Source organism: Hemicordylus capensis, chromosome 2 (genome assembly GCF_027244095.1).
Source record: "Hemicordylus capensis ecotype Gifberg chromosome 2, rHemCap1.1.pri, whole genome shotgun sequence".
Taxonomy (NCBI): domain Eukaryota; kingdom Metazoa; phylum Chordata; class Lepidosauria; order Squamata; family Cordylidae; genus Hemicordylus; species Hemicordylus capensis.
The window spans coordinates 394,439,717-394,458,398 of NC_069658.1; the positions used below are offsets into that span (position 1 = coordinate 394,439,717).

At 42.5% G+C, this 18,682-nt stretch overlaps 1 protein-coding gene across 2 annotated transcripts in view; it reads left to right on the forward strand.

Annotated features, from left to right (window-relative positions):
- GGA3 (golgi associated, gamma adaptin ear containing, ARF binding protein 3) overlaps positions 1–18,682 on the forward strand; it is a 54,903-nt gene that overhangs the window by 4,613 nt on the left and 31,608 nt on the right. The window contains exons 2-9 of one of the 2 annotated variants that reach the window (XM_053297204.1): positions 8,107–8,191; positions 10,063–10,138; positions 11,992–12,090; positions 13,935–14,058; positions 14,788–14,891; positions 16,371–16,451; positions 17,455–17,592; positions 17,820–17,901. In XM_053297204.1, coding sequence (XP_053153179.1) covers positions 8,107–8,191; positions 10,063–10,138; positions 11,992–12,090; positions 13,935–14,058; positions 14,788–14,891; positions 16,371–16,451; positions 17,455–17,592; positions 17,820–17,901 — 789 coding nt within the window. Of the gene's footprint in view, positions 1–8,106; positions 8,227–10,062; positions 10,139–11,991; positions 12,091–13,934; positions 14,059–14,787; positions 14,892–16,370; positions 16,452–17,454; positions 17,593–17,819; positions 17,902–18,682 lie in introns of both variants that reach the window. The other variant, XM_053297205.1, reaches the window with a different exon arrangement.

Genomic DNA, 18,682 nt, shown 5'->3' on the forward strand with positions numbered 1-18,682 from the left:
ATCTCTCAGACCTCTTGTTTCCCGTAAAGGTTTGGCACACTGAGTTCCTGTTTGTGTGTGCTGAGGTGGGAGTGGGGAAATGGAGATCTGTTATACCCGTGGTGCGCCTATGATATTGAATCCACATAGGGGAGGACTGTGACAGCCATGTGGATGTCAACTTGAGGGATAATATCCATACTTATAATATCCATTTGTTGTTTTAATTTCCTTTTTCTTGTTTTCATCTTCTAATATTATCTCTTCATCTCCTAATAATATCTCTTTCTAGAGTTCTGGACTATGATTTCAGCTTGCCACCAGGGCAATTACAGGGGGATAACTGATGACCCAGCAACATCTTCTCCCTTTCTGCTTTTGGTCACTGGGAGGTACAAGAAATTTTGCTCTAGAGTTTTCATTCTTACCATTAGCCAAAAGGCAATGGCTGAAAATGGAACATTAAATTGCTCACACACAGCCAGCAACGTTTGCTTAGTGTTCTCTGCTATTGCTGTAGCTGAGCCATTTACAATGCACTAGGTATTGTCTGTAAATTTAGCACATAATCTGTTAGGCAGGTTGCCCCAAAGATCAGGAAAAAAACCACAATGCAGAAAAGAGCAGGTGGGTGTAATATAACAGATTTATATAAATGGCTGTTAGCAAAGATAAATAGGATACATCTCAGGCACAGGGCAGATGTCCTAACTTGGTTAGGAGGACTTGAGTTATACTGGATTAGGAGAACTGATCTTATAAGGTGCTGGATCTCTTTTCTTCTTATATTGAATATATGTTTTGTATTGCATTTATTTCTCATATAACAGAGATGTAGGACACTCTGTTCTTCAGCCAGTGCTCCAAGTGTAACAGTAATGGTCAGTTCCATAATACAGTTGGCTCCATTCACCAGTAAGGGCTTCACTGTTACAAAACATATTTGCTAAGGCAGCACATTACATACAAATATGTAGTTTCATGCTGAATACAAAAAAACCCAAAGAGTTATGCTAACATTAAATGATGGAATCCCTGTTTCTTAAAGCTTGACAATCTTTTTGGTAGGGGCCAGAAAAATTGCTTGGGGGGAAATCTGGCTGGTGGGCCAGACCATCCTGACATATATGCATGAACTAATAACTAAGTGGTGCAGCAGGGAAATGCTCGACTAACAAGCAGAAGGTTGCCAGATTGAATCCCCGCTGATATGTTTCCCAGACTATGGGAAACACCTGTATTGGGCAGCAGCGATATAGGAAGATGCTGAAAGGCATCATGGAGGCAATGATAAACTCCTCCTGTATTCTACCAAAGAAAACCACGGGGCTCTGTGGGCGCCAGGAGTTGAAATCAACTTGATAATACATTTTACTTTACTTTACTAGGATTGGTATGCTGCTTGTTCCACCCAAAGAGCCACACCTTGATCTAAATATGTAGTCCCTTTTAAAACTTGTTATCTGTGTTTTGTATTAGGATGCTAGTTGTCACTTTTCCATTTCTCATGGAGAACTATTATATTAACCTATTAAGTGTCTCCTAAAAACTCAAATTATGAAAATAACTACCCTTGGATCACATGGAAGGTATATCTGAATATAGCATCATTAATAATTTGGGATTTGGGGTAGCAAAGGGATGTAGTGTGTGTGTTGTAATTTTACTCTAACACAAGATGTTGCCAAGGTGTTTTGGTGTCAAATGCCTTGGGACTGAGTAGACAGAATTATGAATTTCTTTATGGTAAAGAATCAGCCTCTAGTTGCTTGCTCATGTCAGTCAAAGGTTATTTTGTACTTTTGGAGAATTGAACTGGCAAGCTTTAGTCCCTGGGGATAAAGTATTTGGAGAGGAGGACATAGACATAGGCGTAGCATCCATTGTACAAGGGAGGACAAATATTCGCAGGCCCGGAGGGTCGAGGGCCCACAAGGCTCGTGGTGTGCCCTGCCACCGCCCTTTCTGCGCTGACTGTTGGTGCCCTGCAGCTGGGGGTAATAGGAAGAAGTGTGCTGGGGCTTCCTTTCTCCTCACCCCGCACTTCCTCCTCCCAGCAGACTGCCCCTCACCACTGCTCCACCCCCTGGCCTCCATGCAGGAGCTGCTGGAGGAGGGGCTCCTCGCCCCGATCCGGTGGAGGAGGATGGTGACCCCTGGCATCCCCGTGCTGTCGAGCTGGCACTGCTGCTGGCCATGGTGGTGGCCACCCTCCCGCTCCGCTCTGCACCGGCCCACCAAACGGTGAGTTCAAGAAACGGGGAGGGGAAGGCTTGGATGGACTAGGTTGCCCCAACCCCTTGCATCTGATGTCAGACACAGGGGGTGTGGCTTTGGGCTTTGGGGTGCACACGTGCTTTGCATGTGCGATAGAGGCCTCCTGACTGAACTTTGTCTCCCAGCCGTTGGGAACCTCGCTACTACGTCCCTGGACATAGCCCTTTCAATCAGACCCAATTTTGATCTAATTAATTTGTGTGGTTTGAGAATTTATATTATGGTAAGGAAAATATGACTCTTTTTTCCCTCTTAGGTTTTTTTTTAAATCATAGAAATATTTCTCTCTATAGACATCCAATTGCTACATCATTGGATAATTTTTTGTCTCTGAGACCAGGCATCCAGTAGAGTAAATTAGCATCTCTAGTGATAATACACACAGTCAGGTAAAGTTGTGCTGTTGAGTCAGTGTTGACTCCTGGCAACCACAGATACAACTTCATTTTCCTATATGGCCAGCAGAATATTCAAGGACTACAATGATATGAGATGATCGAGTTGAAATGGTACTTAATGGGTATATCTGTGCAAATTTCACAGACAATAGACCTGGCACAAAATTCAGCATCCAGAGAATCTCAGCTTTCATACGTTTTAAAGCAAGCAAGACCATAGGATGCCTGTTTTGAAACAGTTGCACTTGCTGCTGATATGTTTCTGGGCAAAATGCAAAGCGCTGGTTATTACCTTTAAAACCCTTAACGGCTTGGGTCCGGGCTACCTTAGAGAGCACCTTCTTTTGTGTGATCCCCATTGCACATTGAGGTCATCTGGAGAGGCCCGTCTCCAGTTACCACCAGTACGTCTGGTGGCAACTTGGAACCAGGCCTTCCCTGTGGCCGCTCCCGGCCTATGGAATACAGTGCCCAGAGCCTTTGGATGGGGCGGTTTATAAATGTAATAAATAATATAAATAAAGTTTCTAGCCATTGTGGCTTCAGAGATAGGTATGAAAGCAGATGGACAATGCCAAAGTTGGGACTGAGCAGAATTTCTTGTGCTGACAAGATAGGACTACACAGTCCTAAATGGTTCCTTGCACTTCCTCATAAGTATCAAAGCAGACTAAAGTATGCAAAGTAATCATATGTGTAAACTTGTATCATGTATAGAGGTGGGCTATCTTGATGCAGAATTTTGCTTTTATTTCTTCTTTACTTAGTTTACATAGTCCTGTATTGAGAAATCCAGTTAGTGCAAATAACAAGATTTGGATTGTGGAGTCTCAGCTGTACCACACAGAAAGGAAATCCCCAAAATATGTTTGTAAAGATGTAGGAGATAAATCTCTAGGGGTTGGGAAAATATGAAGAAAGATGCATCTGGATCTTCTATTGCACCACATATCATGGCACATGTGTAGGTAGTGCATACACAGGGAGTACAAATATGGGATCACCTAAATATCTTGTGATAATGGATCAGCCCCTCATGTGGGAACCTGAACTAATGAGGTACATAGGAAACTGCCATATACTGAATCAGACCATTGGTCTATCTAGCTCAGTATTGTCTTCACAGACTGGCAGCGGCTTCTCCAAGGTTGCAGGCAGGAATCTCTCTCAGCCCTATCTTGGAGAAGCCAGGGAGGGAACTTGAAACCTTCTGCTCTTCATCCCCTGAGGGGAATTGTCCCCCAATAGCTTTGGGGACAAGTCATGCTTACTACCACAAGACCAGCTCTTCTCTCCCTTAAATAGGTAAATCAGAATAAAGTTGTGAACATAATTTGTGGGTTAGGAATACTTTATTTGATATTTCATATGAGCTAGTGTAGACTACAAATTGTAGAACACTGTAAATAATGTCTGTGTAATAGGAAGTCACAGAATAACATCTTGCAAAGTGAAGCCAAAAATGGTAGTAAAGTGGAATTCTAGTTTAAATGTATGTTCATGCATAGTGAGCACAATAGTACTTACTACAGCAGACTTGTAAATAGCCACTCTCCTGCTCACTTGTCGAAAGTAAAAAGTGCCTCCAGGTGACCAGGTAAGCTTTGTTGTTTGTTTTAAGACTTCTAATCCTATACTATAAAAGCCTACAGCGTGCGGCCGTGCTGCCCGTGTCTTTTTGGGCCCGTGTCTTTTTGGGCCATTCTGGGCATGCGCAGAGCGCATGCCCAGATCGGCCCAAAAAGATACGGCCGCCCACAGACGGGCGGCCATGTTGGACCAGGCCGCCGCCAACGGGAGAAGAGTGCTGGCGAGGCGGCAGCAGAGCCGCCGCCTCGGCTAGAGGTGGCGGTGGCCGTGGTGGGGCGACTGGCCCCAATGGCGGCGGCCGCTGCCACGGCAAGAGGGCTGGGAGGAGCAGAAGCGGCGGGCCGAGGAGAAGCGGCCGCCGCCAACGCCAGGAGGAGAGTGCGGCCGAGGCGGCGGCGGATCCTCGGCCAAAGGTGGCGGTGGCCGCGGCGGGGCGACTGGTGAGAGTGCGGGTGAGGCGGTGGCGGCCGTGGCGGGGCGACTGGCCCTGATGGCGGCCGCGGCCTCAGCAAGAGGTGGCGGTAGCCGCGGAGGACTGGGCCTGCTTGCTGGGCGGGGGGGGAAACTTTGGGGCCCGGCATGCAGGCTGGCATGAGAAGAAGAAGAGAAGCGGCTGCCACCGGGCGCAAGGCCCGGACGAAGAGAAGCCTCTCCAGCCCAACACCAACTTGCAGCCGCCTATCTGGCTGCTGCTCCTGAGGCTGCTGCTGAGGGTCTCGGGAGGAGAAGGGAGGAGGAGGAAACTAGACCCCCCCCACTAGAGCCTGTTATTTAAACGGGCTGAAAACTACTAGTACAATATATTAATATAAGTATGTGTGGGCTAATTCAGAAATAGGTTCACTAGGAAATTACATTGACTTACTTGTAAGACTGTAAGGTTATAGGGCAGTGGAGCCCCCAAGGTCATAACTTTACATATCACACCCCCAAATGCCAAGAGGTCCATGTAAGCTCTCTAAATCAGGGTGGGCTGTGGTCCAGTGCGGAATTACTGGCCAATTTCTGATGCATCATGTAGTGCATGTTGGTGATTGAAATTCTTGCAAGGAATGCTGAACAATGTGGACCTTGATAGGAACTTATGTGAATAAGCAAGCCTGGATATTCACTTTACACAGATTAGTTATGATTTAAATGTGAAGAATTTCTGAATATGCCCTCTTTCTTTGTAAATCTAAAAAACATCAATGGGCCTTAAAGAACCTCGTTTTATAAAAATAGACCATGTGAGACTGGAGTCAGCTAACTCCTGTTCTTGCTTATGTTTACAATTTGATTGATTCTATCTATCTATCTATCTACTTCTCTTAGGCGTACCCGTTGCGAGAGTTCGCAAGCAGCTGCCAGTTAGCGACGGGGACGGGAGGGAGGGAAGAAAATGGTGGCGGTGGTGGCAGCCAGGCCAGGGGCCTGGTGTGGGGGAAAGACAGTGGCAAATGGCGGTGGCAGGTGGGTGGCCAGCTGGCGGGCAGGCGGAGAAAACGGCAGGGGCAGACTGAAGAAGGCAGTGGAGGCTGGGCGGGTGGACAGCGGAAGTGGTGGCAGGTGGGCGAGGGGGAAACCGGGGGGGGGGGAGATGGTGGGGACAGTGCGGGCGGGGGGGGGGGCAAACTAGAGGCACAAATGCTCTGCTTCCTGCCCAGCTAGTTTTATTAATTTTAGCTTGTCTTGTAAGATTTTGCTTTCCTTGTCCTTTTGTATTGGTTGGTGGTTGTTTTTTTAAATTGTATTGATGTGTTTTTCTGGTACAAGCCAGTCCCACATTGCTTTGTTTCTAGAATGAACAGCATTTCTTTCTCTTACATTTCACCCTGGTCAGTTGTGCTGTAAAAAGTAGGTTAAATCAAGCGCCTTAGTGGCAGACAGTCTGATGCTATGTATCTGAGCTGATCTTTCTTGAACAGATGAAATGCAATCCACAAATCTATCCTGATATATCACAGTATCTACAGTCTGCTGCTTTCAAAACTGGAAAACATCAGAAAGGCAGGCCTTGGGATAATCAACTTTGATTTTGTTTGCAGCAAGTACCACAGTATTTCCTGCAGCTGTATCTATGAGTTATAACAAAGCAAAAGTGCTATGTGCAAGGGAACCTTGGGATTTTTCAAAAGCTTATTAGGGGTTCCTCAATGAGAATATATTTATTACATTTTTATTTTTATCTTCTAAGGATCTTGGGGTAGTGTACATGAACTCCCATATATTCTCACAACAATGCTGTAAGGTGGGTTAGGCTGAGGAAGAGAGACTGGCCCAAGATCACCCAGTAAGTTTCATGACTGAGTGGCAATTTGAGCTTGGGTCTCTTAAGTCCTTCTCTGACTCTCTAACCACCACACCACACTGGCTCTCAAGTAAGATCAGTAATGGAGGATAAGCTTTTCTGAGAGACAACTTGTCCATTCTAATTTTTCCCTGCTTTGTGAGGCAGCAAGAAATAGTTGGGTGTTTTCTTGGGCCCATTCTCAATTCAGCCAGGACAACAATGTAGATTGAGCGACCTGGCCAGTACCCCATACAAACCCTAAAATGTGCCCCCAGAATTCTGTGCAACATGCAATACAACTGTAGCAGATATATGGGTTCCTTGCCTGATTATGCAACATGAAGAGGGTTCCCTGAAGGTAAGGTAAGGTAAAGTGTGCTGTCAAGTCGATTTCCACTCCTGGTGCCCAAAGAGCCCTGTGGTTTTCTTTTGGTAGAATACAGGAGGGGTTTACCATTGCCTCCTATGAGATGATGCCTTTCAGCATCTTCCTATATCTCTGCTGCCCGAGATAGTAGCAGCGGGGATTTGAGCTGGCAACCTTCTGCTTGTTAGTCAAGCATTTCCCCGCTGCGCCACTTGAAGGTAGGAGGTCTGAAATCTAGAATACACAAGACATTGAAGTCCCAGGGATTTTAAAACATGGGATTTGTGTCACATCCAAATGCCATAGATGCTTTCATAGATGCTTTTAAAATACTTAAAAGAGACATGAAAGTACTGTTTTGAACATTTCTGACCAGAAAAAGATGTGCAGAAACTAACATTATTTTAATTCACCTCTGAATACTTAACTTTTCAGTATTTAGATCCCAGTTTTGAAACTGTCGTGTTTTAGAAGAGGAGACATGTTAGTCTGGACCAGCAAGAAGAAGAGAAAGCACTGTAGTATCCTAGAGATGGACTGATTTTATTTTATTTATCATATTTGTATTCTGCCCCAAACTTCCATCTTGGTGGAACCTTTTTGGCAGATAGGCAATGGCTTTCCTTATAAAATATATTAAGATGCTAATATGTAAAGTCAGTAGAATGACCTTTGGGTGTAAACCAGCCCAAAGTAAGAAGTTCCATTGAAATCAATAGGACAAAAGTGCTTATCTTTGGCTGGTTTGTTCTCTTGGTTAGTAAGTGATGCAAATTGCACCTTTTCAGGTTCTGAGGATTTTATTTACTTTGACTAGTCTGTGAACACTTTTATGTGGAATAAAATTAAGTGTGAATCTACTGGTTTGGAGAAGCTGATAAACATGGCAAAATGGCAAAGGAAAGCAACTATTGGTTATTTGCATAACTTTCATGGGTGCAGTTTTGTAATGTATTCATGTTGAGCAGTTTTGGTGTCAGTTTCATGATGTGTATCATTTGGCACTCATTTTTAAGATTGGTCTGAAGTATGCTGAAAGGAAGGAGTGTGCTTTAGAATCATGACTCCTTAGGAGCATGAACTTTTTTTGTTTCTCAAGGTCTTTTTCTGAAGGGGAAAAGGTGGCAGAGTATGCTAATTCTCAACCACTACCTTTGCCAGGAGAAACAGGAGGCTTTTTGTTTGCATCTTGGACTGACCCACTTGCTGTTTCTTTTCATCAGATAAAGCCACCAACCCTCTGAATAGACAAGAAGACTGGGAATACATCATTGGCTTCTGTGACCAGATCAACAAAGAACTTGAAGGGTGTGTGTCCAAAACCATTCAAGCTACATCTCAAGGTTTTATAGAAGAAATACTTTTATTGAAACTTGGAATTCTTGAGGCTTCATTTAATATGGTTCATGTGACAGAAATATAACATATTTGATAGGTCTTGATATTTTGGCATTCTTTTAGACCTTGAAAACCTTGCAAGGAAGTTTTGTATATAAAATCGACAACTATTTAATGGGCTGTGGCAAATCAAATAACATGGTTAGGGCTAACCCACTCAGTAAAGAATATCTTATAATTATTAGGCCATTTTCTCATTTTAATTGCTTTGGGGATATAAGGAATATCAGTTAACTTCTCCCAGGTGTCAGTTCCCCTTACCCAAAATGGTGTAGTAGCAATCACAACCTCTAGCATTCATTTAGGGGTTTTATATATCCAAAGCAGATTTTTATAATTAATGCATGTGAATCATGACATTCCTGTAACATTGGAAGTATTATTTTTCTCACGTTGAGAAATTGAAGCACAAGAAACCTACAGTCAACCCGGATTGCGCAGCAAATTTTGGGGTGCTCCCAGGAGTCAAATGAAGGAGTTCCTGACTGCCAGTTATGCTAAAATAAGTCTTATTTTTCTATGTAAACTGTTTTGAGAACTTGGATTGAAATGTGGTATATAAATTTTGCTAATAGTAGAAGTCTAAAGTACAGGTGATGTTGGTGAAGGGTTTTGAAACTATAGCATTTCCACTTGTTATTTCTTCTATTGCATTATTTTATGTGCTCTGTAAGAATATTTCATAGAAATCTTACTCAAGGATAGGCTGAAGTTGAATCCCAACAAGACGGAGGTACTGTCTGTGGCGGGTTGGGATCCGAGAGATGGTTTAGATCTGCCTGTTCTGGATGGGGTTACGCTCCCCCTAAAAGATCAGGTTTGTAGTCTAGGAGTGCTCCTGGATCCCAAACTCTCCCGGGTTTCTCAAGTTGAGGCAGTGGCCAGGAGTGCTTTTTATCAGCTTCAGCTGATATGCCTGATACGTCCATTTCTGGAGACAAGTGACCTTAAAATGGAGGTACATATGCTGGTAACCTCTAGGCTTAATTACTGTAATGCACTCTATGTGGGGATGTAGTACGTAGTTCGGAAATTATTGGTACAGAATGCGGCAGGCAGATTAGTCTCTGGGTTTACCCGAAGGGGCCATATAACACAGATTCTAAAAGAACTACACTAGTTGCTGATATGTTTCCAAACAAAATACAAAGTGCTGGTTATTACCTATAAAGCCCTTAATGGCTTAGGTCCAGGATACTTAAGAGAGTGCCTTCTCTGTTATGAACCCTGTTGCCTATTAAGATCATCTGGAGAGGTCCGGTTACAGTTGCTGCCAACTCATTTGGTGGCAACTCGGGACCGGGCCTTTTCTGTGGCTGCCCCAGGACTTTGGAATGCGCTCCCTGCTGAAATAAGAGCATCTCCTTCTCTGTTTGCTTTTAGGAGGACCCTGAAGACATACCTGTTTTCCCAGGCTTTTAACTGAAATTTAAATTTTAAATTTTAATGTGTGTTTTTAGCTATTGTGATTTTTATCTGTTTTTATGCATTTTAAATGTTTTATATATTATATTTTATTTTAATCTGTACACCGCCTAGAGATTTCTATATTAGGCGGTATAGAAATTCAGTAATAAATAAATAAAGGATAGGCAACTATTTCATTTCATATTACCCAAGATTTTAATTGCAGAATCTTGGCAGTTCCAGCTTTCTTTTTTTCTGCTCAGAGTAAGCTTTTTGTCTTTATTTGCAGAGACAGTCTTTAAGATTTGACTGTAGCATGTGCAGTGATAACTGTGAAAACAGATGGAAACTTAGAGTGTTCTTATTTGTTTCAGTCCACAGATAGCTGTGCGGTTGCTGGCTCATAAAATCCAATCACCACAGGAATGGGAGGCAATCCAGGCCTTGACAGTAGGTTTCCTTACTTCCCTGTGTTAAAATTCTATATTTATATACGGATTGGTGTCTTCATGTACACCAGACAGTGGTGGCAGTGGTACATACTTATTTAGACTAAAGAAGATGGCATGGGTTCCAGTTTGGCAGGGCTGGTAGGAACATGGGCCACTCCTTTAGCAAGATTTCGATCAAATGACCTTTGGTTCCATCTAGCTCCATGGTTGTACAATACAAACTGAGAATGGATGCTTCATATTGCTCAACAGGACTTGGTGGTCTAGGCAGTCCTGAATCTTTTTTGCTGGGGGAAAAAATCATGGTTGTGGTACTCACTCTGTATAAAAGAGTAGTGAGTGTTTGTCCGATATAATAGTTTGTACATCTATACATTTTTATACTGCACAGTTTTGAATCTAGCTTCTTAATGCTGCAGTTCTACACACACTTTCCTGAATGTGTGGCCAAAGGCTGTGAAAAAGGCAAATTACATGCTAGGAATTCCATGCAAATTCATTAGGAAGGGGATTGAAAATAAAAATGCTCATATTATAATGCCCTTAGAAAAATCTATGGTGTGGCCACATTTGGAGTATTGTGTAGGTCACCATATTTTAAGAAGGACGTTGTAGAACTGGAAAAGGGGTAGAAAAAGGCAACCAGAATGATCAGAAACCTGCAGCACTTACCTTATGAGGCAAGGCTACAGCATCTGGGGCCTTTTAGTATGGAAAAGAGGTGACTATGGGGAGACATGATCGGGGTTTATAAAATTATGCATGGAGTAGAGATTGTGGAGCCACCTAATGGCACAAAGGGAAAGTAATTTGCCTAGGGAGCAAGAGGTTGCTGGTTCGAATCCCCACTAGTATGTTTCCCAGACTATGGGAAACACCTGTATCGGGGCAGCAGCGATATATGAAGATGCTGAAAGGCATCATCTCATACTGCACGGGAGATGGCAATGGTAGACCCTCCTGTATTCTACCAAAGAAAACCACAGGGCTCTGTGGTCACCATGAGTCGACACTGTCTCGATGGCACAACTTTACCTTTAGAGAGAGTGGACAGAGAGAAATTTTCCTCCCTTTCTCTCAGTGCTAGAACCAGGGGTCATCCCATGAAACTGATGGTTGGGAAATTTAGGACCAACAAAAGGAAGTACTTTTTCACATAGCACATAATTAATCTCTGGAATTCTCTGCCACGGGATGTGGTGATGATCAGTAACTTGGATGGCTTTAAAAGGGGCTTAGACAAAATTGTGGATGACAGGTCTATCAATGGCTACTAGTGTGGTGGCTACAGGCTACCACCCGCCTTAGAGGTAAGATGCCTCTAAGTACCAATTGCAGGGGAGCAATAGCAAGAGAAACGACACGTCCTCACTTCTTGTCTATGGGCTTCTCAGAGGCATCTGGTGGGCAACTGTGTGAAACAGGATGCTGGACTAGATAGGGCTTGGGCCTAATCTAGCAGGGCTGTTCTTATGTAATGCATACTCCATTGAACACATTGGACTTACTTTTGAGTAATGATGTAAAGTTTGAGAATTTGCACGCTGAAGTCCTTGGATAGGATTTCCAGAGGACAGGGAAGGGGGCATATATGCCTCAAATAACTCCCTGTTAATGCCCATGCTTGTCTGTCACTGCCCCTCTATTCTTATTCCTTGTTTTTTCTAAAGTCAAAGGAAAGTCTTCATGCATCAGAAATTGCATTGGTCTTTAGGGAGCCCCATCTTAATTTAAGTCCTGGTAACACATAAGCAATTTGTTGCTTACCTGATACAAGCTGAGGAGCCCCTTTCAGATAGGTCCATCCTGATTCTTTGATTTATTTTATGTTCATTTGTTGCTTGACTTCAGGTGCTGGAAGCTTGTATGAAGAATTGTGGGCGAAGATTTCATAATGAAGTAGGGAAGTTTCGTTTTTTAAATGAGTTAATTAAAGTTGTATCGCCTAAGGTTAGTATGGAGTTTGGTTCTTCTATGCCTATATACATGTGTGTCTAGCTGGCTCAAATCCATAAAATGTGACGTCGTTCTTGCTGATCTCTCAGGAATAAAGCAGGCTGCAAACAAGATGCTTTTTAAAGGTGCCCCATTCTATCTGGATTGTTTATTTGCATGTCCTGTGGACAGCATGTTTGAATACACCAGAATGCTGCACAAAAGGAGTTACACAAAATATATATAGTGAATTCAGATTAATAAGCAACTAGCTGACTGGGCACAGAGCATCTGTGCCCCTAGTTCTCCCTGACTCTTTCCCCCCTTCAGCCCCATTTCATTCTCCCCCCGCCCCAGTTAGTTCCCACCCACCCCCCAGTTCTTTCCCACCCCCACCCTCCCAGTTTGTTTGTCCTCCTGCCGGCCGCCTCGTCACGGCGGTGGGGCTTTGCCAGCCGGCCTCCTCCTCACGGCAGCGGGGGTTTCAACAGTGGCAGCTCCTTCAGTCAGCATAACTGTCTCTCAACCAACTGGCCAACCCCCCAGCTGCCAAACTCCTTTCCACTTCCCGAAGCAGCCAGCCTCCAAACCCCTTGCTGCTTCCCGAAGCGGCCAGCTGCCCCAGCCGCCCAACTCCTTGCCGCTTCCCGAAGCGGTAAAACTCCTCTCCGCCAGCCGCCTCCTGTCTCTGCCCAAAGCCTGGAACTCTTGCGAGTGGTGCCGTGAGAGTTCCGGCACACATCCCAAGCAGCACGTCTTGGAGAATTAATTATATAGATTTTAGATAGTTGAGGATTTGATACCAACTTTATTTTACCATCCGAATCTCTTTTGGATGAATATTAAAAAACACATATTTGTTGATATCAAAACCCTCACATTCTCTGAAGAGATATTCTCTAAAAATTGATTTTGGCCCAATGATTGGGCTCCTATATTCGAGGCAGTGGCCAGAGGTATCGTCTATCAGCTTCGGCTGATACACCAGATGTATCCGTTTCTTGAGATAAATGACCTCAGAACAGGGGTACATATGCTGGTAACCTCCAGACTGGATTACTGCAATGCGCTCTGTGTGGGGCTGCCTTTGTATGTAGTCCGGAAACTACAGCTGGTTCAGAATGCGGCAGCCAGGTTGGTCTCTGGGTCATGTAGGAGAGACCATATTACTCCTGTATTGAAAGAGCTACACTGGCTACCAATAAGTTTCTGGGCAAAATACAAGTTGCTGGTTATAACCTATAAAGCGCTAAACGGCTTGGGCCCTGAGTATTTAAAAGAACGTCTTCTTCGTCATGAACCCCACCGCCCATTGAGATCATCAGGAGAGGTCCGTCTGCAATTGCTACTGGCTTGTTTGGTGGCTACTCGGGGACGGGCCTCCTTTGCTGCTGCCCCAAAGCTTTAGAATGTGCTCCCTGATGAAATAAGCACCTCCCCATCTCTGACAATTGTAAAAAAATCTTTAAAGATGCATCTGTTCACTCCGGCTTTTAATTAAATACTGTTTTAATAGTTTTAACATCATTTTAAAACATTGTTTTAAAATTTTAAAAAACATTGTTTTTTAGAAATTTTAAATTCTAATGTTTTAACTTTTTGCTCTCATTTATTTTAACCAATTTTTTTTTTTAAAAAATTCTGTTTGTCATTTATTTTGTGTTGTTTTAAACCACCCAGAGACCTAAGTTTTGGGTGGTATAAAAATATGTTAAATAATATATTCCTTCATACAGATCAGCAAGTTCCTCTGACTGTTAAGAAAATGGTATCTCAGACCTGCACAGTTCATTGTTCACAGTAAAAACTTTTATCAGAGAGTAAAGAATATACACTTTCGTTCCTGTTTATTCTTTCAGTACCTGGGAGACAGAGTGTCGGACAAGGTCAAAAGCAAAATAATTGAGCTGCTCTACAGCTGGACGGTGGCCCTTCCAGATGAGTCCAAAATCAAAGATGCCTACTACATGTTGAAAAGACAAGGTGGAGAACAGTTGCATCTTCATTCTTTCATGTTTCTTCCTTAGGGTTAGATAATAGTGTAGCATCAAAGATAATAGCTTCAGCTTACCTGGGTCAGAGGCGACTAGCTCAGTCATGAGGCTGAATCATACATAACAGATAGACCTCAGTGTAGAATTCCTTGTGTTACAGATTTGTGATAACAAAGTTTTATTTCATTCCCATTGGTTGCTAATCCACACACTGGCTGCTAATTTAACCTTTGTTACTCAATCCTAGTGTTTGCTTTAAGTAAAGTCAGGTCATATGATATCGGGAAGTATCAGGCAAATTACAAAATCCAGGTTAAATCCAGACTCAAGCGCAACAATAAGCTTCTAAGATTTTTAGGATGGAAGGAACATATCTAAAGATGATAGCATCCCATGGTGAACTTTCATCTACTGATTAACACCATAAGGTGCATCATAGTCTGTCAAGTGAGCTGGGTTCAGCCATTCAGGATTCCAAGTCTGAACAATATCTGAATCTTGATTGCTGGTTATATGACACCCTTTAGTCTTTACCAACCCCCTGGGGTAGTAGCATGGTGTGAGAGCGCCATAGTAAAAGCAGACTCTAGTTCCAGATTTAGATGCCAGAATACAATAGAGCTCTCTATTCTTTGTATAGGCAACTTGCAGTGAACAATAAAGTCCAGAGAGCATGACTCTTAAGGGTGACATTGCTTTTCCCCCCATCTGCTTTCAGGCATTGTTCTGTCTGACCCTGTTATTCCTGTGGAGAGAACCCTAATTCCCTCTCCACCACCTCGCCCCAAAAACCCTGTGTTTGACGATGAGGAGAAATCGAAGGTAACAATGAAAGCGACCAGTGTGATACTAACATTCAATTTACCTTGTGAGACTTGCTATGGTGGGCTAGTAAAGATAAAACTAGGTCTACTAACTGTTTTTCGTTGATGTAACCAGCAGAATACTTTCAAAGTTTTGAATAGTTCTTATATAAGAACAGCCCTGCTAGATCAGGCTCAAGGCCTGTCTAGTCCAGCATCGTATTTCACACAGTGGCCCACCAGATGCCTCTTAGTTTTTTGGGGTATTGTAGCATAACAGCCTGAGTTTTAGAAGGCTTTTATAGTTTAAAGAAAGTATTACATTTTTCTTGTTCGCTCCCTCTAAAGGTTCTAAAGCTCTGAGGGCAGAAAAAATTGAGGGTTGTGCTTTCTAAATGCAGAATGGCACTCGGATGATATTTTCATGAATAATTGCCTCAGTTTAGCAAATCATTAACTTTATTTTCTCCTTATTTTTTGCTGAAAGCAGCACTAAAGTGACATAGGGGAAGAAGTCATTCTTTTTAAAATTATGAAAAAAATGCAAAATAAACGAAGTCTGGGGGAAAGCCCTGCAAGACTTCACTGAGGCTTAATTTTCTTGTGAAGAAAATTTAGGACATAGGATGTCTGTGTGTGAACAACAGAGAAGTAAGACAGCCATTAATAATAATACATGATGTTCTAAATATTATTTCTAAGTATATTTTTACTAAATATTTCTGCTTACAATATCTCAATCACCCTTATAATACCATAACCTGTAAATAAACCACTATTATCATCCCTATTTTACAGGTAGGGTGCTTAGGCTGAGCTATAGTAACATGAGTTCAGGGCTGAATTGAGGTTTGAATCAGAGCCTCTTGCACATACAGAACTACCATTTATATTCTCTTGAGAGGGGTTGATGTAGGAGTCAAATGGGCACTCTGAAGTTGAGAATAGTCATTCAGAGAGGAGGTTGTGGTGGAGAGCCTGTGTACTGAGTGCTAATGCAACTAAAATCCAACCTTCTTGTCCCACTCTCTCCTCTTGCTAAATGATTCCCAATACTGTACTGCACTAACTGTAGTGTTACTGGTTAAGGACTCCATGCCCATCACACTGAGGTTTGGGGAAACCAGTGGAGACTTTGCATTGGTCCTGCCAAGCTCAGTACACATACTATGGGATAGTTGGTGATAACCTGCTTTTAGCTTTCCCAGCCACAATACCTGGCCGTTATCCAAAGCCCACTTACATTAAATATGTATAAGTAGCATCTGGACTTCTGGATAATGTGCTAACATACATGCCAGCATGTCCCTACTTTCACATTCACCTGAATGGGAAAAATAGGGACATGTTGGCAGCTATGCACTAATGATCAGAGTTCCAGAAATCTAGAGCTGGCTGCTCCAAAGGTACCAATTCCTCAAATAAAAATTTGTGACATCAGGAAAAGTTCAGCTAATCCTAAACAACCTTTCTAAACTTTGTTTCCCCCTTTTTCCAGCTTTTAGCTAAACTGTTAAAAAGTAAAAATCCGGATGATTTACAAGAGGCAAACAAGCTTATTAAATCTATGGTGAAAGAGGTGAGACTGAGCACTAAGTAACAAGTCTGTGGAGGTGTTATTATTGGGGCTTGTTTATAATATATTGGGGCTTATTTTATCAGTATTTGATGATCCATACCATTAGGGTATAAGATAGCAGAAGGCCTGAATATCTTTGTAAGCAGTGCTCTGATTTCCTTCATATGAGTTTGAAGCTGTGACTAGAGTCTGGGTAGCTAGTTAAATCTAGTGATAAGTGATTTATAGCTTCACTCTGCCTCCCAACTCTGGATTTACTCTGCACTATTGACTTAGTTTCTGCTTTCTTAGACTTTCCTACTAATTCATCCACTAACAACATAGGGTCAGGTCACGTGTCCTTTGGAATCAGTAGGCCTTAGGTACACCTCACTCTGCTTAGGATGGGGTTGTAAGGACCGAGGTTTCTTTTTCTCTAGTTCTAACTCACCTTTACAGAGAGAATCTTGGAAGTTGCTTTGAAAATGTGTGGGAAGTATTTCTTAAAAGCTCAGCAAACCCCAGGATGGGAGGGGTGCTTCTGTGGTGGCTGGGGGTCAGCCTGGTTCATATAGATTGTCTAGATGCAAAAGAGGATGGGGCTTCTGCCTCTTTAATAACTGTCTAGAAGAAGGAATTCTGACAAGTGTTCTTGCCCCGGCATGGTGAGTTGCATCTGCCAAAAATCCCTTTTTCTAAACAACTATTAGAAAGTACATGAGCCTGTCCTCCTTTGCTTCATCCTAGCTTTCTCTTCTTTCCCATTAACCTCAGGTTATTTATTTATGCATTTCCCATTCCCCTACTCATAATGTATTGTTGAATGCAGTATTGGACAGCAGTACAGTACCCCAGTCCCTGTCCAAAATTTTCAGATATAATTGTTTCAGCTAGGGATATCAAGTGAAACTGCATTTCTGTGTAACTTACCTTGGAGTAAATCAGTGGTCGATATTCAGTCTCCTTGGTTCTTAGAAGAAATAAGGAAAGACTTATTGAACTTCTTTTGCTTTGAAACTTGAAGGATGAGGCACGAATTCAGAAAGTAACAAAGCGCATGCATACCTTGGAAGAGGTAAACAACAATGTGAAACTGTTGAATGAAATGTTGGTTCACTACAGCAAAGAAGACTCTTCAGAGGCTGATAAAGAGCTTATGAAGGTGAATGTGAGATTTTTTTCTTGTAAAGTTTTTAGTGCTTGTACTTGCTTTTTTCTGGTCTTCCAAACAAAAGAAATTTAACATTCCATCTTTCCATGCAAAAACATCTTCTAATATCACTCAGAACACATACATAAGGTCTGGCAATGTCCAATTTGAATAAGAACTTGGATTTTACTGTTGTTAGTTTTGCTTTATTGACTCCTTTCTCTCACCCTTGCCCCCAGGAGCTCTATGACAGATGTGAAACGAAGAGGCGGACGTTATTCAAGCTGGCCAGTGAGACAGAGGATAATGATAGCAGTTTAGGTAATACAGGAACTTTTTCTTTTCAGGAGAGGAGGTTGCTATTGAAATGCTGGTTGTAATTGACAGTCTTACATGGGGCAGTGGAAAAATTCTTATTTGCTGATATTCAGGGCCTGAGCTACAAGGTTAAATAAAAGGCAAGGGACAGAATTTTTGGAAAGGGCTTTGCATTATGAAGCTTAAAGATTGTATTTGCAGAGTCCTCTTGCATGGTCCTCTTAGAGCAGTTATGGCATGGGATAAAATGCTGTAAAATATCATATGTGCCTACATTCTTAAGTCTCCCAAGTGGTTTTCCAAAGCATTTGTCACATAAGGAAATAGCTACCATTGAGCCAGGGTAGGGGTGAACGCCTGGAGGCTGCCTGTTGCCTTCTCTGCTCCTCCACTCCTGCACTGGGTCCCCCTTTCACAATACCTGATAATAATAACGCATATACCAAAAAGTCTATGGTTCTGCATCACAGTCAACTAAAATGCTAGATATCACTTTATAAGCTAGATGGAAACATATGTAATACATATGTTTTATGGTTTTGTTGATGGTTTTGCTCTGATGGTTTTGCTTTGATTAAAGTATAACCAAGTCACATGCTAGCAAAATAATCTCAGGATCATCCAACGCAGATTAGAGCCTTACGTGGAAAGGGAAATGCCAGATGTTCAAGCTGGTTTCAGAAAAGGCTGAGGAACAAGACACATCATTGCTGATGCACGCTGGATAATTGAGAAAGCCAAAGAATACCAGAAAGAAGTCAATATGTGCTTTATTGACTACAGA